A 26,326-nucleotide genomic window follows, 5' to 3' on the forward strand; every position below is an offset into this window, starting at 1 on the left:
CTTACGAAACAAAGAAGAGCAGGGAGAACGGGACAGAAAACAAAGCACACAAGCAGTGAATTGATAATGATGATCTACAGCTCTTTTCACCTGGGTGCACTTAACTTGTTTTGCCTCAGCTGGAGGCTGAAATTCAGGCTTGACCTTGACAAGAGGCTGGTGCAGGAGGCAGAGAAACCAACAGAGATCTTGTCATTCACGCGGTGCCTGCATGGCAAAACTGGAGACTTGCAGGCCTTCGACACATAGTCTATTTCTCCGTCACGATATTTGTCAAATTTTGAAGCTTGATGGGATGGGAATGAAAGAGGTGAGCCAAAAACCTGTGACACATCTGAATCTCTCATAAGCTTTCCGTATTGAGGAGACTGAGTAGGGTGTCAGATGAAAATCTTGGGGGAGGTGCTCCCTAGGAACAGGGACTCTCAGGTAGACCGAGAGTTACCAAAGCTATAATCAAGCCTAATCCAGTTCAATCTCTATGCAATTTCATGATCAGTCCTTCACTGTATCTGTCTGACAGGGGAGGACAGCTCCTCTCTGATTAAAAAATATCGTTTAGATTTTCCTGTGGTTCCTTTGTATACTGTCCAGTATATGATGAAAAAGTCCTGGACGCATGAAAATGGAAGAAACTTTGAAATGAAGGGGACAGTTCATGGAGATAAAGAGGTCACTCCGTTAAGAAAATCTCACAGTTCTAATCGGGGTGCACAAAATGACATAATTTCAAAATATATGAAAGAAATTAGCAAAGCTAAAAGTTCAAATAGGCACACCTACCAGAAGGGAAGTGGGTGGGGGAATGGGTTATATGGGTGATGGGAATTAAGGAGGGCACTTGTTGTGATGAACACCGGGTGTTGTATCTAAGTGTTGAATCACTACATCGTATACTTGAAAGTAATATTACACTGTATGTTAGCTAACTGGAATTTAAATTTTAGAAGAGGACAAACCTACAATAGAAGTAGGACACTTTAAAACCTATTTTAAATAGCTTGATGAAAGAGCAGGCAAAAAAAATCAGTAAATTTACAAAATATCTGAATAAGACTATGAACAAACTTTACTTAATTGACATGAAAAGCATTGTAACTTACAGTGATAGAATTCTTATGTTGCTTAACGGTACTTGGGAAACTTACCAAAGTGACCATATATATGACAGACATAAACTGCAAGAAATTTCAAAACATTGAAGTTATTTAGAGCCTGTCTTCTGATGTTGGTGGAATTGAGCTAAAAATAAAGAAAAAGATAGCTAGAATGTCTCCAGTAGCCTCAAAATTGAACAGTATACTTATAAATAATCCATGGATCAAAGAGAAAATAAAAATGGAAATCAGAAAATATTTTTAACTGAATCATAATGAAAACAAGCCACATGGCTTATTGACCTGTGGGATGAGCCACATGACCTGTGGGATGTAGCTAAAGCAGCATGACATGGAAATTTGTTTCTTTAGTGCATATGTTAAAAAAATAAGACAGGAAGACAATCATGATTTAAGCTTCCATTTCAAGAATAACCTAAATTAAGCTTAAGGAAAGGAATAATAAAGATAAGAATAAAAACAATAAAAAACATATAATGAAAATCACTGCCAAAAATCGAATCTTTGAAAACTTTAATAAAATTGATAAAGCCATTGTAAGTCTACACAAGAAAATAGAGAAATATGGATTACCTCTAATCAGGAACAACAAAGGAGACGCCTCTTCAGACCCTACAGCGTTCAAAAAGATCATAAAAGAATATTGTAAAGAACTTTTAGCCAATAAGTTTCACAGTTGGGACAGGATGTAAAATTCATCAAAATATAAAATTTTGGAAAACAGAAGGAGAAATAGACTATCTGAATCGTTCAATATGTATTAAAGAAATTAAATCCGTAAAAACTTTCCTACAAAGAAAACTCTAAGTGCAGATGGCTTCCTTGGTTAGTTCTTACACAAAAATCAAGGAGGAAGTAATAATCATCTTTCATAAATTCTAACAGAATGGAAGAAGGGAACACTGTTGATGCAGTCAGCATAATCTTAATACCAAGTGCCAGAAGGGAATATTATAAACCTGTACACCAACCTCTCCCACTGAACATATTTGCAAAAATACCCCAAAATATGTTAGAAAACTGAATTCAATACGTAGAGGGTAATATATAACAATTGAGTGGGGTTAATTCAATGTTTGAAAATCAGTATAATCCAGTACATTAGAAAAAGGCAGAACAATCCTCAGATGATCTCAATAGATGTAGAAAACACCTTTGAAAAGCTTTATTCCCATTCATGATACAAAAAAGACTCTCGTTAAACTATGAATGGAAGGGAACATTTTAAAAAATGTTTATGTATTTTGAAAGAGAGAGAAAGCAAAAGAGGGGGGAGGAGCAGAGAGAGACCGAGACAGAGAATCCCAAGTAGGTTCCACGCTGTCAGTGCAGAGCTCGAGACAGAGCTCGAACTCACCAAGTGTGAGACTAAACCCCAGAGACACTTAACCAACTGAGGCGCCCAGGCGCCTCTGGAAGGGAAATTTTTAAACTTCTAATAAAGAACAGCTACAATGTTGTTTTTGTACTTAATACTGAAAGATTGAAACTTGTACTCCTTGAGATTGGGAAAAAGATACGGATGTTTGTTACAAGCACTATTATTCAGGGGTGCCTGGTGGCTCAGTTGGTTCAGCGTCCAACTTTGGCTCAGGTCATGATCTCGCAGTCCTATGAGTTCGAGCCCCATGTCAGGCTCTGTGCTGACAGCTCAGAGCCTGGAGCCTGCTTTGGATTCTGTGTCTCCCTCTCTCTCTGCCCCTTCCCCACTCATGCTCTCTCTCTCTCTCTCTCAAAAATAAAGATTAAAAAATTTTTTAAATAAGCACTATTACTTAGTATTTTTTTTTTAATTTTTAAATGTTTATTTACTTTTGAGAGAGAGAGACAGAGAGATGGAGTGTGAGCAGGCAAGAGGCAGAGAGAGGGAGACACAAAATCCACAGCAGGCTTCAGGCTCCAAGCTTTCAACACAGACCCCAATGCGGGGCTCGAACCCAAGAACCGTGAGATCACGACCTGAGTCAAAGTTGGACACTTAATCGACTGAGCCACCCAGACGCCCCTATTATTTAGTATTTTAATAAAGACTGTAGCTAATGTAATAAGCCAAGAAAAAGAAATAAAAGTCATAAGCATTAGAAAGGAAGAAATAATACAGTAATTATTTGCAGATGACAAATTAGACATTAAAATAGTCATTAGCGGGGTGGAAAATAAAAAGTATCGGTTAATATGTGGAACAACCAGAACAGCTGCTGGGAATATTCGTAAGTTAGTGCAACCACTTTGGAAAACTGGTTCTGAGCCAGTTCAGATCCTGTTTTACCTAGTTATTTCAGTCTCAGGGATAAACCGAGATGAAATCACCAAAGACATGCTCTAAGGTCCACAGGAGCATTCTTTGAGTAGCCCTCAACCTGGAAGCTATCTCCTTGCCTACTGGCAGTAAAATGGATAAATCAGTTGTGTTACATTCACATGAGGGAATATTACTCCGCAACAAGAATAAGCGTTCTGCAACTGCCACTATTGGGGCTGATTCTCGCAATGATTATTTGAGTGAAGGAAGCCAGATATAAAAGCATATGTACAGTCTGATTCCATTTATATAAAGTACCAAAGTAGGCAAAATGGTCATTAGAAGGTTGTAACCGTTGGGGTGGGGGTGGATGTGACCAGCAGGAGACATGAGAAAGGCTTCTGGGATTTAAAAAAAAATTTTTTTTAACGTTTATTTATTTTTGAGACAGAGACAGAACATGAGTGGGGGGAGGGTCAGAGAGAGAGGGAGACACAGAATCTGAAGCAGGCTCCAGGTTCCGAGCTGTCAGCACAGAGCCCGACGTAGGGCTCGAACTCACGGACCGCGAGATCACGACCTGAGCCGAAGTCGGACACTTAACCGACTGAACCACCCAGGCGCCCCAAGGCTTCTGGGATTTTGATAATGTTTTGTTTCTTCATCTGGATGCTGATCATATGTTGTTCGTGGGAATTCATTGAGCTGTATGCTCAATGTGCACTTTTCCTGTGTTGTATATTATACTTCAATAAGAAAGGTTTAAAAATGCAATGATCTTTGTGTTTTAAATTATCTTAGTTCTTGAGTGTGTCTTCTCATTGGCTCAGTTACCCCCAGAGAGCTTCCAAGACTACTCTCACTCATAGTCTAGCATTTGGCTGCCTGTCTTTGCTTTTCAGTTGACACTGGGGGCCAGCCAGAACTGGGAGTTCAATTCAAGAACTTAGTTAACCCAAGTGGGGAGGATAGCAAGGGTTAGAGGAGGAGGAAGGAGGGAGAAGGGGAGGGTGAATACACGGTGAGTGTAGGGATGAAAGAAAACTTGTCCACTTGTGGGTGTAAACGAAAGGGACCCCTGTTATCAGAAGGTCCCGAAGATTGGTATTGGTGCAAGCATTTCTCATTCATTGGAATTTATTCTTTTTTTTTTTTTTTTTAATTTAATGTTTATTTATTTTTGAGACAGAGAGAGACACAGCATGAGCAAGGAAGGGGCAGAGAGAGAGGGAGACACAGAATGTGAGGCAGGCTCCAGGCTCTGAGCTGTCAGCACAGAGCCCGACACGGGGCTCGAACTCACAAACTGTGAGATCATGACCTGAGCCGAAGTCGGACACTTAACGCTTCACCGACTGAGCCACCCAGGTGCCCCTCATTGGAATTTATTCTTAAAAACTTAAACTTCATGAATGGTTACTTCTAGAGATTAAAATAAGGTGCGAATTGTAAATTTCTTCACTTATTTACAAATGAATAAGGCTTGTAAATAAGTGATAGTTTGAATAGAGTAACAGCTGAGGTCTTGTATGTCTTCTGTTTTTTCTTTCCTTAGACACCAGTAGTCAAAAATCATAATTTGCTTAGTAAATTCTTTTCATTTCTAAATACCTCTATCCAGGTTGAGTGAATACGGATTATTGAGAATATGATTAATGAATTTTTCCCATAAGAAGTGTTTTTATAAGTTTTTTTTTTTTTTCAGGTGGTATGTTATTTTGTTATGATATTTCAACGTACCAGAGTAAAGATGGCAAACCATTGAATCGACTGATGGCCAGTAGAGGGCGAAGTTTCAAGCAGACCTCGCTTGCTCTTGTGCATGAGGTAGGTGCCTTGCCTTACCTGTAATTTAATGTGTGTTTGGAAATAATTTTTCTCTTTATCACGATTAACGTAAGTTGCTTTTAAAGGCAACCGACTGGGTGGCTCAGTCGGTTAAGTGTCTGACTTAGGCTCAAGTCATGATCTCACGGCTTGTGGGTTCTAGCCCCACATGGGGCTCTGTGCTGACAGCTCGGAGCCTGGAGCCTGCTTTGGATTCTGTGTCTCCCTCTCTCTCTCTCTGCTCCTCCTCCATTCATGCTCTGTCTCTCTCTCTCTCTCTCTCCCTCAAAAATAAATAATAAAACATTAAAAAAATTTTTTTAAGGCAATCACAATAGTTGACCCGATTCACTACTAAAAAAAACATTTGGATGTGTTTCTGAAAGAAACTAGCACGCTTCTCCCATTGCCCAGCCTTGTTATTAGGGAGTGGTACGTACAAATTTGGTTTATTTCATTGTTGTTAAACTCTTATTGTTCAAAATAAATGCTAGTTTATTACTTAAAGAAATAATCTTGCCTATTTCTTAATTTGAATCCTTTGCAAGTATGTAGGGCACCAGTGTTTATATATGTTGTGAATTTTGGGAATGAACAGTAAATAAAAGTGTTTAAGGGGGGAGAAAAACCCTTTGGTTTTAGTGTTTATTCTATTTTTTTTAGGCTACCCTTTTATTTTTTAATTAAATTAAATTTAATTTTAAAGTTTATTTATTTTAAGAGAGAGGGAAAGAGTGTGAGCCAGAGAGGGGCAGAGAGACAGAGAGAGAGAGCATCCCAAGCAGGCCTCACGCTGTCAGCACGGAACCTGATGCAGGGCTCAGCCTCACAAACCGTGAGATCGTGGCCTGAGCTGGAATCAAGAGTTGGACGTTTAACAGATCGAGCCAACCAGGCGCCCCTAGGCTACCCTTTTAAAATAAAGTTATGTGATGCCATGAGACGATTTATATAAAGTCTGATCATTGCAGATCATAACAACACCAGAGGGAAGAGGGAGGCTAGAGAGCACATGGGCAGTGTGTACTTTGGTGTTTTCTTTGCACGTCTTATGACAGTTACTTGTTCGGGTGTGTATAAATTAAAATATATAAATGAATAGCAAAATATAGCAAGGAGGCTTATTTTATATAATTAAGACATGATAGGTTAACATCAGTCAGTTATAAATGAAGATAAAAATTGTGAAGTATGTAATAGTTTGATGTCAAATTAATTAGAGCTCCTACTGGATGTTTGTACTAAATCTCATTTTGGTGCATAATTTATATATCTTGGCATCACAGAGTTTCGTCGGATTATATTCTGCATCCTACCAGTTAGCATAGCCAGTTTTTAGAGACCTATATTTATCCTATGCAACCGTGTTCTTTCATATATTCAATTAGAGTTGAAATTATGTAAATACTTGGTTCAAAGCCTTTTTAGTCTAATTCAGTGTCTTAACTGAGGAGGGAATGAAGATCCGGGAAGAAAAGAGGTTTAATTTCATGAAAGAGAGAACGTAGGTGATTTCTAGATTTGTTTTCCCTGATATCTTATTACTTGCCTATGGAGAAGGTAGAGTTTGGTGCCTTTTTGTATTTTTACGCTGTGCACCTAGGAGATTGAAGGATAACCACAGTGTTAAGTATTAATGGAAAGCTGACTTTAAAAGTCACCATCAGAACAGAAACAATAAAAATTGTTAACACAGGGAATAGCAGAAGGAAGTCTAGTAAATTCAGCAAATGGCATCAGAATTTATGGGGTGTGGCTTGGATATGAACAGAGAAAATATTTGGATTAAAATGCTTGTTGCTTGTCTTGTAGATGCCTAGAAAATTTCAAAGAGATGAGAAAATATTTTATTTTATTCATTTTCATATTATTTATTTATTTATTCGTTTATTTATTTTGAGAAAGAGACAGAGCGCGCGCATGTGTGCTCAAGCAGGGAAGGGGCAGAGAGAGAGAGAGAGGCAGAGAGAATCTCAAGCAGGATCCACACTGTCAGCGTAAAGCCCAGTGCGGGGCTCAAACTCACAAGCTGTGAGATCATGACGTGAGCCAGAATCGAGAGTTGGACACTTAACTGACTGAGCCACCCAGGAGCCCCGAGAAATCTTTTTTTACAAGTCAGCTGGAAGATATATTGGATAGAATTTTGTCAAACCTGTGGTGGGATTTTTGTTTGAATTCATCCTATTGTAATTCATTAAAAAAAAAAAGGCAGAGATAGAGAATGAATCACCCATTTTCTCAAACTAGGCAACAACAAATAAGAGTTTTAAGATCTGGTTAATCAGAATAATAATTGGAATAATAATAGCTAATAACCAGCTCAGGCGTTTTAAAAATTGCCGTGTGTGTGTGTGTGTGTGTGTGTGTGTGTGTGTGTGGCAATTTATATATATAAATATAAATTCCTTTTTTTTTTTTAAATGTTTATTCTTTTTTGAGAGAGAGACAGAGTGTGAGCAGGGGAGGGGCAGAGAGAGAGGGAGATACAGAATGGGAAGCAGGCTCCAGGCTCCAACCTGTCAGCACAGAGCTTGATGTGGGGCTCGAACTCACAAACCGTGAAATCATGACCTGAGTCAAAGTCAGACGCTTAAGTGACTGAGCCACCCAGACACCCCTATATCTAAATTCCTTTAATCTCTACATTGACACTGTGAGGTTGGTACAGCTATTGTGCTCGACATCACAGAACTAGTAAGTAGAGGAGCCTGGAAACTGATCCCAGCAGTGTGACTCAGGGTGGTCCTTGAACTACCCTCCCTAGTCCCAGGTTAAGCAGAGAACATTTAAAAAATACCTTTGGATCTTCCCAAGATGACTCTAGTATTTGCTTTGTTGCAGTCCTTTTGGTATTATTACAGCTCAAGTTCCTTCAGACTTGCCTTGGGTTTCTCATCACTGCTTCTGGGTCTTTTTATTTAAAAAAAAAAAAAAAAAAGTCTGTCATGAGAGTTTCAGTTGGTTTATTCAGCCGTTGATGGACCCTTGGGTTGTTTCCAGCTTTTGGCAATTATGACTGAAGCTGCTATAAGCAGTTCTCGTAAGGTGTACGTGTGGACATCTGTTTTCATGTCTTTTTGAGTAAATAAAGACGTAGGCTTGGGCTTGCTGAGCCATCTGGTAAGTGAATATAAGAAACTAGCAAACTTTTCCTGGTGACTGTCCCATTTTGAGTCCCCGCCAGCAATGGAAGGGAGTCCCGGGTGCCCTGCCTCTTTGCCCATGCGCAGTATGACCAGTTTCTTAAAAGCTAGCCGTTCTCATACATGGATAGTGGTTTCTCTTTGTGGTTTTGTGCTTCCTTAATGACTATTGATGTTGAGCATGTTTTCATGCATTTTTTGCCATTCATATCTTCCATGAAGTATTGTGTTGTTTTACCTTTTTTTAAAAAAAAACAGGTTATTGTTTTCAAATGAGAGTTCCTTATATATTCTGGCATAAATTCTTTCTTAGAAATGTGTTTTGCAAAAAAAAAAAAAATTTATACTGAATCTGTATACTTGTCTTTTTATTTCCTTGGCAGTGTCTTTTGAAGAGCAAATTGTTAGCTTTAAAGAATTCCAGTTTATCAAGTTTTTCTATTTATGTTCTTGCTTTCTCTCCAACCCAAAGCCTCAAAGATTTTCTGTTTTTTCATCATACCGAAAAGAAATTCTGTACCTATCAGCAGCCACTCTCCATTTTCCTCTCTCCCTAGCCTCTAGCAACCACTCATACACTTTCTGTCTTGATAGATCTGCCTATTTTGAACATTTCATGTAAATGGAATCGGGCAATATGTGGTCTTTTTTGTCTGACTTCTTTCACTTAGCATAATGTTTTCAAAATTTGTACTTGCGGTCACACGTATCAGTACTTTATTTCTTTTTATGGCCTAATAATATTCCATTGTAGGGACATACTATATATAGTTTATCCATTAGTCACTTGATGATCTCCTGTGTTTACTTACAGAAGTCTTACAGTTTACATTTCAGCCTACGATCTGTGTAACTTAACTTTTCACAAGGTATGGGTTGTATTTTTTGAATGTACCATTCTTTCTTCACCAAGGCACCTTTGTGGAAAATCATTTGTCCATATGTGTGGGTCTATTTCTGCACTCAATTTTGTTCCATTGATCTACATGTGTGTGCTTTAAATCAGAACCATACGGCTTAATTAGTGTTGCTGTATAAGAAGTCTTGAAATCAAGCAATATGAGTCCTCCAATTTTGTTGTTTTGAAATTTGACTGTCTTAAGCCTTTTGCCTTTCCATGTAAATTTTAAATCAGCTTTGAGAAACCACAAAAAACAAAAAAAGCGTCAGCTGTAATTTTGGTTAGAGAGGTATTGAATCTGTGTAGATAAATTTGGGAGAGAATTGACATCTTACTAATATGGAGTCTTTGAACTCATGTACAGGGTATATCTTTCGATTATTTTAGGTCAGTGTTTTACTACAAATCTTGTGCGTATTTTGTTAAATTTAATGAGTGTTGTGTGTCCCTAAGTATTTTGATGCTAGTGCCTCGAAGTGTTTTTTTTATTGGTCTTAATTTCCAACCGCTCCTTGCTAGTATATAAACATATAATGGATACTTTTCTATGACTTTACTAAACCTACTTATATATTCTTGTTACTTTTTTGTAGCTTTTTGTTTTTCATGGTAACATTGTGTGTAGAGATGGTCTTAATTTTTTTTTTTTTTTCTTATCGGTGTGCCTTTCATTTCTTTTTCTTGTCTTTTTGCCTGGGGCCCTCCAGCAGTGTTGAACTGGAGTGGTAAGGGCATACATTCTTATCTCATACACAGTTTTGTGGGAAAACATTCAGTGTCTTAACATTGAATATGTTATATTTACCTTATTTTAGTATAAAGATTTTGTAGATATCCTTTATCAGATTGACAAAGTTTCTTTTTATTCCTAAATTGCTGAGAGTTTTTGTCACAAATGGATGTTGAATTTTGTCACATGGGTTTTTTCTATATCTATTCATAGAACTGTATAGTTTTTGAACTTGTTGATATGACAAATTATTTTGATTTGTCTAAGTGAACCAAATCTTCATTCCTAGGAAAAACTCCATGTAATCGTAGTGTATTATCCTATTTAAATATTGCTGAATTTGATTTATTAATTACATTTTGTTAAGGAATTTTGCATCTGTGCTCATGAGGGATATTGTTCTGTACTTTCCTTGTATTATCTCTGTCTGATGTGTTACTGTGTAATGCTGTCCTAAGAAATAATTTTTCCTTAAATACTTGATAGAATTTTCCAGTGAAAATTTGGAAACTGTTTGGAGTTGTCTTTAGGAATGTTTCTAACTGTGAATTCAATTTATTTGATATATGAGGCTCTTCACTCAATCTATCCATCCATTCCCACTAATCCTGAAGCTTGGGGTCTGTCCCCTTCTGTGAGGTGTAAAGTTTATCAAATCAGGAAGTTGGTTTTGGTCGCCTGTAGTTCGAGCGTGCCCAGTATTCCTGGCACATAGTAGACATTTGTTGACTTGATGATTTTAATCCTTTTGAAACATGGATGCGCCTTAGACTTCGTATGTGCGCGTGGTATGATGGTTTCCTTTTTCCAGAATGTTGTAATTAACATGATGGTGAATCTAACGGTTATTGAGGGCTTCCAGAAATGACATTATTATAATTTGAATAGCTCTTATGCACTGTTTTATGTCACTTTTCATTTATATGAGTAGATAGAGGTAGCCTTGTCTTCCTCCCACAGATGACGTATACTTGTAGGATATGCTATGGCCTTCTTAATGCCTGTAACTGTGGATGGGTGGATGTGTATGAACAGGTGGAGGAACTTTGTTTTGAATGTCCCACATGTCCCAAATTGCTCTGCTCTTCATGTTCTGACGTGTATTTTGCTTCTCGTAATTGTCAATATTTCCCGAAAACTAGGTTTAGTAAACCAAGGAACTTTTCATTTTGTGGAAAACTAGCTATGAACTACTGATTTAACCTGTGATGAATTCTTTTGGAGATTATTGTATTGTCTTCTTTTTGAAAACTTAAAAAAAAATTTTTTTTTTAATTGACTCTTCTTACAGTGAAACTCTCCCATGATACTTTTGGAAGACTCGCAGATACGTGAGTCTGATTTGAGTTTGACCTGACATCCGGGAGGAGTTCTGTGTCATCGTCCTGTTTAGGGCTTTCTAAACCTGAAGTGGTTCTCTCTCTCCGCTCCTTTGAACAGGGGATAACCAGGGGTCATTCCAGACCTCGTAGGGCTTCTCCAAGCTCAAGTGACTGTCCTCTTCTGCTCTGATTTACATTTTTTTTTTAACGTTTATTTATTTTTGAGACAGAGAGAGACAGAACATGAACGGGGGAGGGTCAGAGAGAGAGACACACAGAATCTGAAACAGGCTCCAGGCTCCGAGCTGTCAGCACAGAGCCCGATGCGGGGCTCGAACTCTCAGACCGCGAGATCATGACCTGAGCCGAAGTCGGGCACTTAACTGACTGAGCCATCCAGGCGCCCCACTTCTGTTCTGATTTAAACTACACGTTCTCATCCTGAGACGAACTTGGTTCCTGTTGATGAGGAAGCTGAAGGTGAATGACAGTTTCCTTCCCTGAAACTTGCTGCCTGCCTTGTCATCCTTTGGCATTTCTAACTCTGACATGACACTCTCACCTAAATTGGATGATGGTGGTTTGTCCCTGGATGAGAATGGCAGTCTTGCTTCATTATTTCCTCCATCTTTGGACACAGGCAAATTCTCCCAATCTTGCTGCTGCCACCCGACCATATTTCTGCCTCTGCATTAGGTAATGAGCTCTTTTTTCGTTGTTAGTTCGGAGAAACCTTATCTGGACTTCTTGGTAGCACTACTCTGAATGAAATCAATCTTTCGTTCTCTCTCTCCCTCTCCCTCTTTCTCGCCCTTTCTCTCCTTCCTTCCTTCCTTCCTTCCTTCCTTCCTTCCTTCCTCACTTCCTTTCTCATTGATCATCATTTGATTCTTTTTCCTCTAGAAATTAATCTTGCTTTTCTTCTGCCTTCTATGGATCCCCCCCCCCAGATGCCCAGAAATAGGTGGGCTATACCCCATCGTTTGAACTACAAGTAATATATTTGCCTTTTTCTTTCACTTCCTTCTTACTTAAAAACATATTTCGTATGAAGAATATGGAGTAGCAGTAACATTCATGCAATATGAAACAATTAGATAGAAATTCAGAATAATCATTGGGAGAAGTGGTATCTGTGCTTATTACACATTCCCCTTAGAAAACACTGTGAAAAGTATGGTTTGCTGTATTTTAGAGACTCCATAATTGCCATGTGATGTGAGTTGTTATGGTAACTGGGTTTTCCCCCCTCCTATTAAATAACAGAGTAAGTAAATGGTTGCTTGAGATGTGACTGAATTGTCAGCTTTCAAGCTAATGTTATACTGATGGGGGGGGGGCAGGGAGAGAGAGATAGGCTGTGGAAGAGAGAGAGGACGAAGGAGGGAAGGGGGGAGTCAGACTTTGAAATGTCCAGAAAGCACCCACAAAGAAACGAGTGTCATTTTACTTTAAAAATGTGTCCTCTATAAGCCCTCCCTTCTTGTCCTCCAGTCACCATTTGTCAGGAGACGGGAATAACAAAATTATTTTTGTGCAAACAAGATTACTATTGACAGAAAATTGAAGGCTATTATATCTCATATATAAACAATGGGACATTGAGTGGCTTTTGGGGTCTCGAACACTAAGTACAAATGGTTTTTCTTCTGGCAATGTGGGAGGAGTGTGGGCACATCACAGACTAAATGTAGTGGCTCAGTGTTGGCGTGTCTTTGTAGCAACTGAAGTTAAATACTTTTATTCTTTTGATAATAATATATATACATCTGGGGAACATGGAAAGGCCTTACTTTGTGAAATTAAGGTTTTAAAATCAATAGTAAGCACCTAGTTTATCGGTAAATTTGTACATGTTACCCTACCTTATTTCCTTCTACTTTGGCCATCTGACAACCTCACCAGCATCTGTCTTCCTTGATTTATAGTATTTAATGAAAGTCTGTTAAAATGGATGTTTTCTTGAGGCGCCTGGGTGGATTCAGTTGGTTAAGCATCTGCCTCTTGGTTTCGGCTCGGGTCATGGCCTCATGCTTCATGAGTTCGAGTCCCACATTGGGCTTTGCCCTGAGCTGACAGTGTGGAGCCTGCTTGGGATTCTCTGTCTCCCTCTCTCTCTGCTCCTAAAACCCGCTTTAAAATTTTGCTTTGTCACTCACTGTGTTTTCAGCTGGAATTAAACCTTTCCTGGCCAGAACATTTTGGACATGCTTTTAGAACTGTGTCCTCAACAACTTGTGTTTGAATTTAGCTGTGTCTGCTAAAAAAAAAGTGTTCTAACACTGTTTCCAGAGGGATTGAAAGTTGAACTTCATGATTTTCTGTGATGACTTGTTTATGGTCATATAGTTTTCTCATGACAGAATTTTGTCTTAAAGCCAATACTGTGCATTAAATCTGATTAAACTCAGCAGGTACTTACTTGAACACAAGACACTCTTATGGGTCCGTGGGAGGGATTCCGAGAGGAACAGGATGTGATCTCTGCCCTTAGCATTGTTTGAGGGTAAGATGCATACACAAATAATCTAACAGGGAATCGGTCGAATGTTATAGGAGAGGTTGGTAGCATCCTGGAAGCATAGAGATGGAAGACATTATTTCAGGGAGTAGAGATGAGAGAAGGACAGGGCATCCCAGGCCCTAGAAGTAGTCCTGTAGAGTAGACGACTGACTTGGGAATTGGTTTGTAACCCAATTCAGCCAGGATGCAGGTTAAATGAAAGAGAAGACCAGGAAATCATCTGGGGAAATTGGTTGGGGATCTTGGCCAGCAGAGTTCTTACATGAGAACAAATTATTTCTTAAAGTAAATGGTGGGCTTTTGATTCTAAAGGGCTTTGAACCTAGTACAGAAGAGTTGGGACCGTATTCTTTAATGAACCATCAAAGGTTTGGGAAAAGAAGTTCCGAGTTAATGTAAGAGTAGCAGCACCGTTTAGGATGTATTAGAAGGAAGAAAGATTTTCAGCTGTTGGGAGATCAGTTAGGGGCCTCAGTACTCTGGGCAGGAATTAGGAAAAAGGGAGTGAAGCAGAAACTATGGGAAAATAGAACAAACATTTCAGTGGTGGAGTTGACGGTTGAGTTGGGGGCAAGAAGGAAGTCCGGGATAAGTCAGAAGTTCCCAACCTGGGTGACTGGGTGACTGGGATATTGGCTGGTGGTATTGATAGAAACACGAACGGTAAAAGGAAGAGTGGATTTGCAATGCTGATGGCAAGTGTACAGAGTGTCATAGATGGTGGGAGGAGAGGGTTTGAGAAGTACTACAATCTGAAAGTAGCGACTTTCAAACTATGTACTTTTAATCTTGCGTGTGTGTCGAGGCATAATATACATACGGTAGATTTCTCGTCTCTTAGTACACAGTTGTATGGATTTTTACAAGTGCACACGTTCATGGAACCGGTACCACAGTCAAAAGAAGGGCAGTTCTGTCACCCTAAAAATTCCCCCATGCTCCTTGGTAGTCAGTCCCTTTCCTCCCCACCTTCTCCTGACAACCACTGATCTATTTTATGTCCTTCTAGTTAAAGCTGTGTTTTCAGGCATCTCAGGGACCTTTACCAGTCGCATCCAATGAGCAAGAGGGCTGAACACCAAGCCCCCAGCCTTCCTCCTCACTTCACTGAGACAAGTTTTACCTATTTTCTGTTTTATGTCTTGGCATTTTACTGAACATTTGGGGTGAGTGGAAGAATTATATGGGTAAATATTCGAAAACTAGTATCCTGCAGGTTGCGGACGCACCTCTGAGCCATAGTTCTCTCGTACCCGGATGGTTGCAGTAGCCTGCGAGGACGTGTCTCTGCTCTGACCTTTGCCCCCTACAGTCTGTTCTCAACGTAGCAGTCACCATGATCTTCTACACTATTCACTATGTCATGTCATTCTTCCCAAAACCTTGTAATGGCTCCCCCTTTCCTAAGAATACTAACACAAGTCCTGGAACGTGACCTCGAAGTCACTTCCCTGCATTCCCTGAGTGCCCTGTTAATTTGCCGACCTTCTCTCTCTCTCACTCTGTCTGTGATGGTTGGTTGGTTGGTTGGTTACACTGGCCTTCTATGTGTTCCTCAGACAGGTTAGCCATGGGCTTGCTGTAGGACTTTTGCCTTACCTTGTGTATATGTGTGTTTTCAATCGAGGCAAAATTCACATAACGTAAAACTAACACCTTCAAAGCTTAACGCAGTGGTATTTAGTGTAGTCACAGTGTGCAAACCATCACCTCTAGCTAGTTCCAGAACATTTTCATCCCCCTCCAGTGAGACCCTGTGTGCATCAAACTCTCACTTCCCATTTCTCCCTCCCTTCTTCCCTTCCCCTCTCTCTTCCCCTCCCCTGACAACCACTAATTTGCTTTCTGTCTGTATGGATTACCTACTCTGGATATATCATATAAATAGAATCATATAGTATGCGACCTTTGTGTCTGGCTTCTTTCTCTTTCACGTAAATGTTTTCACAGTTCATCTACATTCTAGCGTGCATCTGTATGCCATTCCTTTTTATGGCTGAATAGTCCATTGTAGATATATTTCATTCATTCATTCATTGAACGTGTGGGTTCTTTCCACCTTTTGGCTAATTGTGAAAGTGCTGTCATGCACATTCATGTGCAGTGTTTGTTTGAATACATGGTTTCGATTCTTTTGGGTATATACGTAGGATTGGAATTGCTGGGTCAAAGGGTAATTCTGTTTGACTTTTTGGAGGAATGACCTGTTTTCCATAATAACTGAACTGTTTTACATTCCCATCAGCCCTTACCTGGGTTTTTCCTTTTTTTTTTTTTTTTTTTTTTTTAGAGAGAGAAAGAGCATGAGAGAGAGAGAGAGAGAGAGAGAGAGAGAGAGAGTGAGAGAGTCATAAGCAGGGTCCATGCTTAGCACAGAGTCTGACACGGGGCTCGATCCCATGACCCTGGGATCGTGACTCAAGCCAAAATCGAGTCAAATGCTGAGCCCACTGAGTAGGCGCCGCCTTATCTGGGTGTTTGTATCTTCATTGCATTCAGGTCTTCATTCAGGCTTCACCTTCTCAGCGAGGTCTACCCTGACAACCCGATTTATATTTAGTCCTGTAATGTGCTCCCGTCCCTGCCCTCACCCCAGTGTCCTCCCCCGTCCCCTACTTGTGTCTGTTTCTCTAACGTGGTCTCTTTTTAGGCACAAGCATAACGTTTCATTATACTTACTACCTCTTCCACCTAGAAACTCTTAGTCATCCCCAGATCATAGAACCTGCTCATGTCAACAGTCCCATCAGACACCTGTCATTGCACGGGTATACGTAGTTAAAGCAAAAGTAAATTTCACATCCATTGCAACTTGGCCACGGTGGTTGAGCGCCCTGCTTTACCATCTGCCGCATGATGAGGTTGCAAGTTCATGATTTGCGGTTAATTTTGTCGATTGGATTTCCTTCAGAGACTTCTCAAAGTGTAGCAAATTAGACATACTTTTCATACTTTAGAAATGCTAATTGTATTTTTCAGCCGAAGATCAATAACCTACCTGGGTGGCTATACATTGAATTAGAGTAGCCTCCTAAAATGTGTTTTTGTTAAAAATGGTCAAGGAAGTCTCTTTTGCGTGTGACACGACCGGCGTGTAAGAGCACGACTCACTTTAAACTGTTTCCCTAAGTTTCTCTTGAGTAAGGGAAAGAGCAAGAGAGTGCATTTTTAAGGAGATTTATTCACGGCTGACTCCAGAGAACCCCGAGACTACGTATAATCTCACAAAACATGAGTAGTTCAGGCTGGGGTGTGGGCTCACGCTTTCTGCTGTGTCCCCGCACCCACCTTCAGATGTGGTTGGAGTGGCAGCTGGAGTACTGGCTTTCACCTTCAGTTTCTAACCTCCTTTTAAACAGGTTTCCGGGCATGAGTGCTTTTGCCCTTAGAAGCTCAACGTTTGATCTGCTCATTTTCCTTCACATTTTTTCCCATAATACTTTCCTTTTTTAACTCAGGTTTGAGAAGCAATTGCGACCATTGTCCTTCCAGAAACATCCAGTGCTCTTTTTGGCAATTTGCTGAGACCGTGGATATTCTCAGTAGTGCAGTGATGTCCATGGATCCTTTGGCAGGAAAATACTGAACTATTTTGAGGCTCTGAGAGAAGAGAAAAAAGTTTTGGTTGCGGTGTTTGAGCGTTCTCTCTGTTAAATCCGGGTCTCAAAATAGGACTTGATAGTTAATGTACTTTATGAAACAGAAATGGAATCGATAGGAAAATTCCCCACATTTTGGAAACAAGAGAGCAGGGCCAAGGACTGATTAATGCCTCTCCAGCTGGAAATGCGGCCTAGGTTGTAGTCTCCTTCCTGGATAACAAGAGAGGGCCCTGGGCCTGCCCCTTCAAGGATTTTTGTTGACATAGTGACCCGGCTCCCCCTACCCTACTCAATGCAGTGAGTTCTTAATCAGAAAAAGAAGACACCTGTCTTTATCATTTTTTTTGAAGTTCATTTCATGTTGTATCTTTTTCATACTGTCTGAATGTCAAAAAGAATTTTTTTTAAACCGTGGTGGAATGAGAAGTGATAGCAGACAGAGTTAATGTTCTTTGTTCTTCTCATTCTCGTGGGTTTCTCATACTTTGGCCTTATAACCTGACTGTGCCCATTTTTGACTCTCCCGCTAGAAAGATCTCTGCAGACATAGATCGGTTGATAATCCTAGCCTTGGGGCACTTGGGTGGCTCAGTCGGTTAAGTGTCCGACCTCCGCTTAGGTCATGATAGATGTCGTGGTCTGTGAGTTTGAGCCCTGCATCAGGCTCTTTGCTGACAGCTCAGAGCCTAGAGCCTGCTTCAGATGCTGTCTCTCTCTCCCTCTCTCTCTCTCTCTCTCTCTCTCTGCCCCTCCCCCACTCATGCCCTGTCTCAAAAATGAATAAACATTAAAAAAAAATTAAAAAAAAAAAAGATAATCCTCAGAGCCCTTTCGTAGTAGCTTGTGTATAGTAGGCCCGCACTAAGACTGGGATTACAGAAAATACCAGAGGCCCTGGGGACGAGCTGTATTCAGAGAGGCTCTTCGCTTCCCTATCACAAAGCCCTTGAGAAAATTAATTCCTCTAATACAGCAAAATCTCCTTAACACACTCCCAGTTATCGTGATTCTGGGGCAATTCTGTGGACACTTGCCTGCCTGGTTGTTTGTCGTCGTCTTTGGTCTGTGGGACCCACGCTGACGTTTCAGGTGTTTGGGTTTGGATGAGATGAGCTACAGGAAATGTGAAATGCGATGCACGCTGACTGTTGTTCTTGAGCGATCTTCCTTTAACAGAAGCAGGCCTTGGGAAGATTTGTTGCAAGATAGCCTTGTACTAATGGGGAGAAACAGAAATGACTATGAAAACCCGATGTTTTGTCTGGGCCTCTCTTCAGAAACAAGGCTTCGGTGTTGGCACATACCTTCTTTCTCTTGTTCACCCACCCTGATAAAAGGGCGCCGGTCTAGCGGTGTGCCCGGTTGCCCCGTGCACTTGTCCGTTTGCACCTCTTGCTGTCGTGGTTTCTACGCGTGATGTTTCCGTCGCCCCTTTCAGGTCATTACTTCCGAAACTGTCCTATTGGAAATCTGGGATGTGAGCAATATTTATTGTCATTAAAAATGGTTGGGGGGGGGGGCGGATTGGCTAGATGATACCTGGTTTCCTGACACTGGCAAGAGGCTTCGCAGGGTTTCCCCCTAACTTTCAGGGACACGTTTGTATTACGCACGCGTCCTGACTTGTTACTGTTGTAGAATTCTCCTTGCTTTAATTTAGAAAATTCCAGGCTGCTTTTATTTTGTCTTTACAGGGCTCGAAACCCTTCTCCTTTGAAAGCAGCCAAAAGATCTTATTTGTGGTTCTGATCCTAGACTCATTCGGTTTGTTTTTAGGATCTAAATCATTTAAATAAGGGGAAGGGAAGAATTTCATTCTGCTTTCATACCGCATAGTCTAACTTACGTGGCGGTGTGTTTTTCCCCCGCAGGTTCACATCCAGCTTTCTGAGTGGCACCGTGCGATTTTCCTGCCACAGGCCTGGCTGGCGTATATGAGTCGAGCCTACCATGCCATTTTACAGGTAAGGGGACCGTAGGATCCTTTGCCATAGCGAGTGTCTCCTTTGTATCTCACATTTCACTGCCAACACGTATTTAATATAAAAGCCCTTAGGACAACGCAGTGCTTATTTCTGCTCGTAAAAGAATGTGAGTTATGTACATAATGGCACTCAGTTTTTTCAAATGTTGACTTTGAGAGAGGGAGACAGAAAGCAAGTGGGGGAGAGGGAGAGAGAGAGAATCCCAAGCAGACCCCACACTCAGCACGGAGCCCGACGGGGGCTCCATCTCACGAACCGTGAGCTCATGGCCCGAGCCGAAGTCAAGAGTCACACACACTTCACCGACTGAGCCCCTCAGGCCCCCAGCTGCACGTCAGGCTTAAATATTGATGTCTTCCCCCTGTGGCCTGTCCGGAGCTCCCTCTCGGGTGCTCCTCTCCTCCATCCTGCTGCTTTCGGAGATCTCCTAGATGGCCCAGGTGACCCCCGTGGCTGTCCCATAGCACCTTGACGTAAGCGTGTCCCAGACGGAGTTCATCGTCTCCCTTGTTCCTGTGCCTCCTCGGGCTGGCCTCGTTTACAACTCCAGCCTTATCTCTTAACCCTTCCCCTGAATTTTGAGTTTCAGCCTTGCTAAACCTCTTTGTTTCCCAAACCCAGCACGTCTACCCTAACCTCTTGACTTTTACACACTGTTCCTTCTGTAACAGGAACTGCCATTCCCTCAAGGCCCACCTGATTTCTACTTATTCTTTAGATCATTTTATCTAAGATGGCATCTATGAGGCCCACCCCTCCAAAACTGGATTACATGCCCCTCCACTGTGCTATCTTAGACCCCCCCTGCCCCTTTTAAAGATTTTATTTATTTCGGGGTGCCTGGGTGGCTCAGTCGGTTAAGTGTCCAACTTCAGCTCAGGTCACGATCTCACAGTCCGTGGGTTCGAGCCGCGCGTCGGGCTCTGTGCTGACAGCTCATAACCTGGAACCTGCTTCGGATTCTGTGTCTCCCTCTCTCTCTCTGCCCCTCCCCCGCTTTATTTATTTATTAAAAATAAATGATTTTATTAAAAAAATTTTTTTTTAATGTTTATTTTTGATATATAGAGAGAGAGAGACAGAGCTTGAGCAGGGGAGGGGCAGAGAGAGAGAGGGAGACACAGAATCCGAAGCAGGCTCCAGGCTCTGAGCTGTCAGCGCAGAGCCTGACGCGGGGCTCGAACTCACAGACCGCGAGATCATGACCTGAGCTGAAGTCGGAAGCTCAACCGACTGAGCCACCCAGGCGCCCCCCCAAAAATTATTTTTTAAAGATGGAGGGGGGAAGAGTGGGAAGGAGATGGGGAAAGAATGAGTAAGCATTTTAGCGTGGGTGTTCTCAAATTGAAAATTTGCTGCAACATATTTTATTGAGTCTAAGATGTATAAAACAGTGATGCATCTTGGAGGTTCTGATTCATCAGAACTGAGGAGGGGACCAGGAACCTGAACAAGCTGTCGGGTAATTTCAACATAGTTACTCTGTCAGCTACACTCTGAGCAGCAGTGTTTTAGATGGTTCCCCAAACTACACTGGAGTCCACATTTTATTATTATTTTTTTAATGTTTATTTATTTTTGAGACAGAGAGAGCGCATGAACAGGGGAGGGGCGGAGAGAGAGGAAGACACAGAATCGGAAGAAGGCTCCAGGCTCTGAGCCATCAGCCCAGAGCCGGACGTGGGGCTCAAACTCACGGACCGCGAGATCGTGACCTGAGCTGAAGTCGGACGCTTAACCGACTGAGCCACCCAGGCGCCCCTGGAGTCCACATTTTAAAGATGTTCTTTTAGAACCACGATCTCCTTTGGCTCGGCTTCCACGCCTCTTTTGTCCTGGGTGGCATCTGGGCACTCAGTTTTGAGTAGGTGTGTGAGTGAAGGATTGTGTGTTACTCATACACACCCTGAAACCACTTATAGTTTTTATTCAAGAAGAGTGAGAGTGCAGGCCAGAGTAGGCACTTTTTCTCCCATCGCCTTTTCTCTACGCAATTTTGCAGTGTTTTCCTTCAGTAAATATTTGTGGCGCACCTTTGGCCAGGCTCTGTGCGGGGTGCGTGGGGTACCAAGGAGAATAAAGCGTTCCTTCCTATCAGTGAGCTCCCAGGCCAGTGTGGGAGACTGACATGTCCATCAGCAATGTTGGTACAACATCTCTGAGGCTTTAACAGAGGATGTGCAAAGTCCTACGGGCGCCCAGAGAAAGAAGGCAAGAATAACTCCTCCTCCCGCAGAATGAACTGAGAATTTTATTTAGCTCTCGGCATAAGGAAGGCTAAATCGAACAGGATTATGGTATAACTCATGCAGATGACTTACAGTTGATTTAAAAAAAGAAAACGGTTTTTTCTTATAATAAGAGCTACCATTTATTGAGTCACTAGTGTGTGTCCAACACTTAACGTATTATTTCAATGAATCTTTACAGAAACCCTTTGAAGTGGGTGTTGTTAACCCCATGTATGATGGGATTACAGGTGAAAAAGCAGGGTTAGCTAGGAAAGCAAGGCAGTGGTACAAACCCCAATAGGCAGAAACCACTGGGCCCCTGAGAAGGAACTGAAACTTACACCAGGATTTGTCTGTGACCCCTGAGCCTCAGCCTTTTCCACTGCAGCATGCGCTTTCCCTGGCACTGTCATTCATTGCAACAACAAATAATGCAAATCGGTGTAATATTTTGAAGGATAGGGCTATGCATGAAAAGCCAGCTGAGTATTTTCAGGGATGCACGTCAGTTATCCTGCCTTTCTCCTGTGGTGGGTGATAGCGTGCCTCTCTGCTTATTTATCATTTAAAATCCTTCTACTTTAGGGGTGCCTGGGTGGCTCAGTCGGTTAAGTGTCCAACCTCAGCTCAGGTCATGATCTCGCAGTTTATGAGTTCGAGCCCCGCGTCGGGCTCTGTGCTGACAGCCCGGAGCCTGGAGCCTGCTTCGGATTCTGTGTCTGCTCTCTCTGCCCCTCCCCTGCTCATGCTCTGTCTCTCTCTCTCTCTGTCTTTCAATAACAAATAAACGTTAAAAACAGTTTGTTTGGTTTTTTTTTAATTAAAAAAAAAAAAAGATCCTTCTACTTTGCATTTCTGGTTAGGTCCAGTTCCACTGAGAACAGGTGACCAAAGAAATGAAACTGAAAGTATAGGCTTTAAGATTTTCAGTATGATTTGAAGGTACAGGGAAGCTTTTTAGGCAACATGCACACGGATGCATATTAAGTGTTTGAGTTTTTTTAAAACAGGCCCCCACACTTCAACAGAATCTATGGTATCTTAGAATTAGAGCAACCGTGCCAGACTCCCAGTCTATATCAAGAATTTCTGCCCTGGAGGATACTTCTTCTGTACAAGAGTTACAGTTACTTCCATCTGGTGCTCAACATATTTTGTAGCATTAAACCAGAGGATCATTTAGAGGAGGCACATGTTTTACTCAGTTAAGCCTAAGAGATATGCCGGAAGATACATTCTACCTTATTTCCTGGGGGTTTGATTGTGATGGGGTTAAGTTTGAGATTTGGACACCACAGGTGGCTTCTGCCTGGGCATCGACGTCCAGCCTCGTCTAATTTTTTTCCACGAGAACGTCGGATTTTGCATTTTAAGCCTATCAGTATGGTCCACATGACATCACTATGGTCGGGAAACATAGGTAGACACAAGCGATTGACAATTCAGAGTCCATTTTGGGAAGGAGGCCATCCAGGAGGTCTTGTGAATATGACCTCAGACTAGAGAGAGGAATTCTAAAGCAGGCCGACTGCAGACTTTTGCTTCCTGAGTTGGTCAGCTAACTGTGAAATAATCGAAAATCAAAACCAGGGTCAGGAATGGTGACCCGGGTAGACTTCTCTCTGACTGTGGGTAAGAGATGTTTGTTTCTAATGTGTAGGTTTGGAGCTAGGTGAAATTACTCACTGTAATCAGCAAGCTCTTGGTTACATAGGCTGAAGATTAACAAAAACGCAAGAAGGATCGATAAATAATCGGCATCTACAGGCAATCCTGAAATCTCAATTCAGGTGATCATTTCAGTGTCTTCTCCCCCAGTGAGTGGTTTTGCCCCTTAACCACAGAAGCAGAGGTGACAGAGAGGCTCTCTCACCTCTGCACCTCAGTGACCGACAGACAGAGACTTGGGGGCAAAGTGCTTCTGAATAAACAGCCTAACATGGACTGGGTGGACAGGGTGAGAAGGACCTTCCAGAAGAGGGGGTTGAGAGAAGCAAGAGACTTTGGAAGAAGAAATACGAAGTTTACTTAGTTATAGTCGATGGTGTAGTGGGTTATGGCTACGGAGATAGAGAAAAGCAGGTCTTTTCAATAGGCTGTGCAGATACTGCAAAGCTCTTTTGTTTTTTAGTTTATTTCTAAGCAGATTCTAGCCTTTTCCTTCCCTACTGCTTATCTTTTTTGGAAAAGCACTGTGGCCAGTAAATGTTCCTAGGAGTAAAGAGGCTAATTTAAGAAGCATAACTAGCAGAGACAGGCAATAAATACAATTTTCTATTTTGCCTATCCCCCTGGGAGGCCAATATCAATATTGTGCTAAGTACAAGGACCCCTGAGACTGACAAACAGTCCTTGCCTTCAGTGAGCTCACGCACTGGTGGTAACAGAGTTTATATATATTCATGAAAGGTCATTTCATAAGACGATGATAAAGGGAGGTGGGATTTTTTTGGTTGTTGTTAACAACAAACCTGGTAATGGTAGTTACTCGAAAGAGACACTTCTGCACGTTATTTAACATGCTCTAATGCCATGAGATAGTTGTTAGGTACATTTTACAAATGCGGAAATTGAAGTTTAGAGAGGTAAAGTTACTTGCCCGAATGTATACAGCAAGCAGGTAGACATGGCTTTAGAACAAGGCATTCTGATTCCAGAGCCTACCTCCTTTACTCGTCAAGCTGTATTGCTTCTCCCTCTAGGGTATATATGGATATACACTTTTCTTCTGTGAAACATACCTTAGAACTCTAAAATCAGTAAAAAAAAAAGACAGCCAATAAAAAAATGGGCCCAATAGGAAATCTAAAAGTCAACGAACGTATGCAAAGGTTTTCACATCTCCTTGGTAAACGGTGAAGTGAAGATTAAAAGCACAATGAACACCGTTTCACACCTGCCCGAACGGGAACAATTCAGAGCCTGACAATTCCAGTTGTTGGTGAGAATGTGGAGTAGCTACAACTTTTATTGGCTGCTAGTGAGAACGCAGGCTGTACGACCACTTTTGAAAATGGCGTGGGAGCTATCACTCAGTAACACAAAGCACAGGAAGTTCTCGTCCAATGTAGGGCTCATCAATAAACCAGTATTTTCAGTATATTTAAATAATGTAATTGTTGATAGACTAGAGGGGAAAGAAGCTGATCAAAATGATCCTGAGTGTAAAAGAAAATAGAATAATAACTATCTGGAGGTCTTGATCTTAAAGGGGTAAGAGTAGCTACATTTTTATTATGTGTAGAAGCTGAACGTACCAATTTTTATAAGTTCAAGAAATAAAAATGTAACGTGCAGATGTTTAAGAATAGCTTTGGTTATAGATTACCTGAATCTTTAAAAAAAATTATTTGTTTAACGTTTTTATTTATTTTTTGAGAGACAGAGACAGAGCGCGAACAGGGGAGGGGCAGAGAGAGGAGGGAGACACAGAATCCGAAGCAGCCTCCAGGCTCTGCATGGTTAGCACAGAGCCCGATGTGGGGTTCGAGCCCACGGACTGTGAGATCATGACCTGAGACGAAGTTGGACAGTTAACCAACTGAGCTACCCAGGCGCCCCTGTAGATTACCTGACTCTTACGTGTCATGTGATTACCCTCCTTTTCTACCATTCTGTTACAATACTGGTGCTCAGACCCCAGTCTTGGTACAGTGTCAGTTCAAATTATCCGCTGAGGACACAGATCATTATGAGAAAGGGGATTTCTTTTCTTTCTTTTTTTTTTTTAACCGGACCTTTGGAATTCAAATCTGCTTTTAATAGATCTTCCCAAATGAAGTGCTGTGCACTAAATTTCCCAAACCCACAGCTTCTCCAGGATAAACTTCTTTGGTGAGCACTGAAATACCAAAGCAGTGATAGCATCCTCTCTCCTCACACATCCTTGTTTATAATCTAACGTTTTATTAGGAACGTCAAAGGCCAACTGAGAAAGGCTACATGTGTTCTCAGTGTCTTACAAAGAAATTTCAGGGTCATTTTGGCCACGGGGTCTGCATGCTGATTGATGCTGTGTGTCCTGCAGGGCAGAATAGGAGAACTGGATTTGCAGTTGAAACATGGGAAGGAAGGACCCGAGGAGGTGCAGTACAAAAAAGGCACAGCCTGGCTCTGGTAAGGGGATGCTGTTCTGCTGGGAATGAGTGCTCGCCATGCGGAATGAACGATGAGGGAGAACGTGGCCGCTTTAAAGGCGTGTGCGGAGAATTGTCACTTACCTACCTGCCCGAAGGGGGAGAGGCCAAAAATCTGATAGGTGGATTTTCCACCCTCTCCCTGGCTATCACAAGTAGAGTTTTATTCATAAATCTTAATTATTCTTTAAATTGTTTTCTACAGCAGCGTGGAAATGGTTTGCTTTTCCCTTCACCGCCCCCCCCCCCATAACTGATTATTTTATATACTTTCAAGTGAAAGATTCTGTTTTCCCCACTCAATCCATTGTCTTCCTAACTCACATTTAGTCGAGGAATACCCCTCTGCTCCCATGCTCCCTCCCTCTCCCCAAGACATCTTCATTATTAGGAGCAACTTTACCACATCAGGGCTTTAATTTCTTTGGCAGACATCCCCTGGTGAATTCCCACTGTATTATCTAGAAATGTGTAAGTGCTGGGACATTAAAAGCAATTTAAATTGTTACATGGGTTAGGAAGAAAACCTTGTCAGATTAATGTGGCAGCAGCCTAAATCTAG

At 41.5% G+C, this 26,326-nt stretch overlaps 1 protein-coding gene across 1 annotated transcript in view; it reads left to right on the plus strand.

Moving 5' to 3' along the window:
• FOCAD (focadhesin) overlaps window positions 1–26,326 on the plus strand; it is a 313,963-nt gene that overhangs the window by 210,241 nt on the left and 77,396 nt on the right. Inside the window, exons 21-23 of the mRNA XM_049635278.1 lie at window positions 5,066–5,187; window positions 19,284–19,376; window positions 25,656–25,744. Of these exons, the coding sequence (XP_049491235.1) occupies window positions 5,066–5,187; window positions 19,284–19,376; window positions 25,656–25,744 (304 nt within the window). The remainder of the gene's footprint in view (window positions 1–5,065; window positions 5,188–19,283; window positions 19,377–25,655; window positions 25,745–26,326) is intronic.

The sequence above is a fragment of the Panthera uncia genome, chromosome D4 (assembly GCF_023721935.1).
Source record: "Panthera uncia isolate 11264 chromosome D4, Puncia_PCG_1.0, whole genome shotgun sequence".
Taxonomy (NCBI): Eukaryota; Metazoa; Chordata; class Mammalia; order Carnivora; family Felidae; genus Panthera; species Panthera uncia.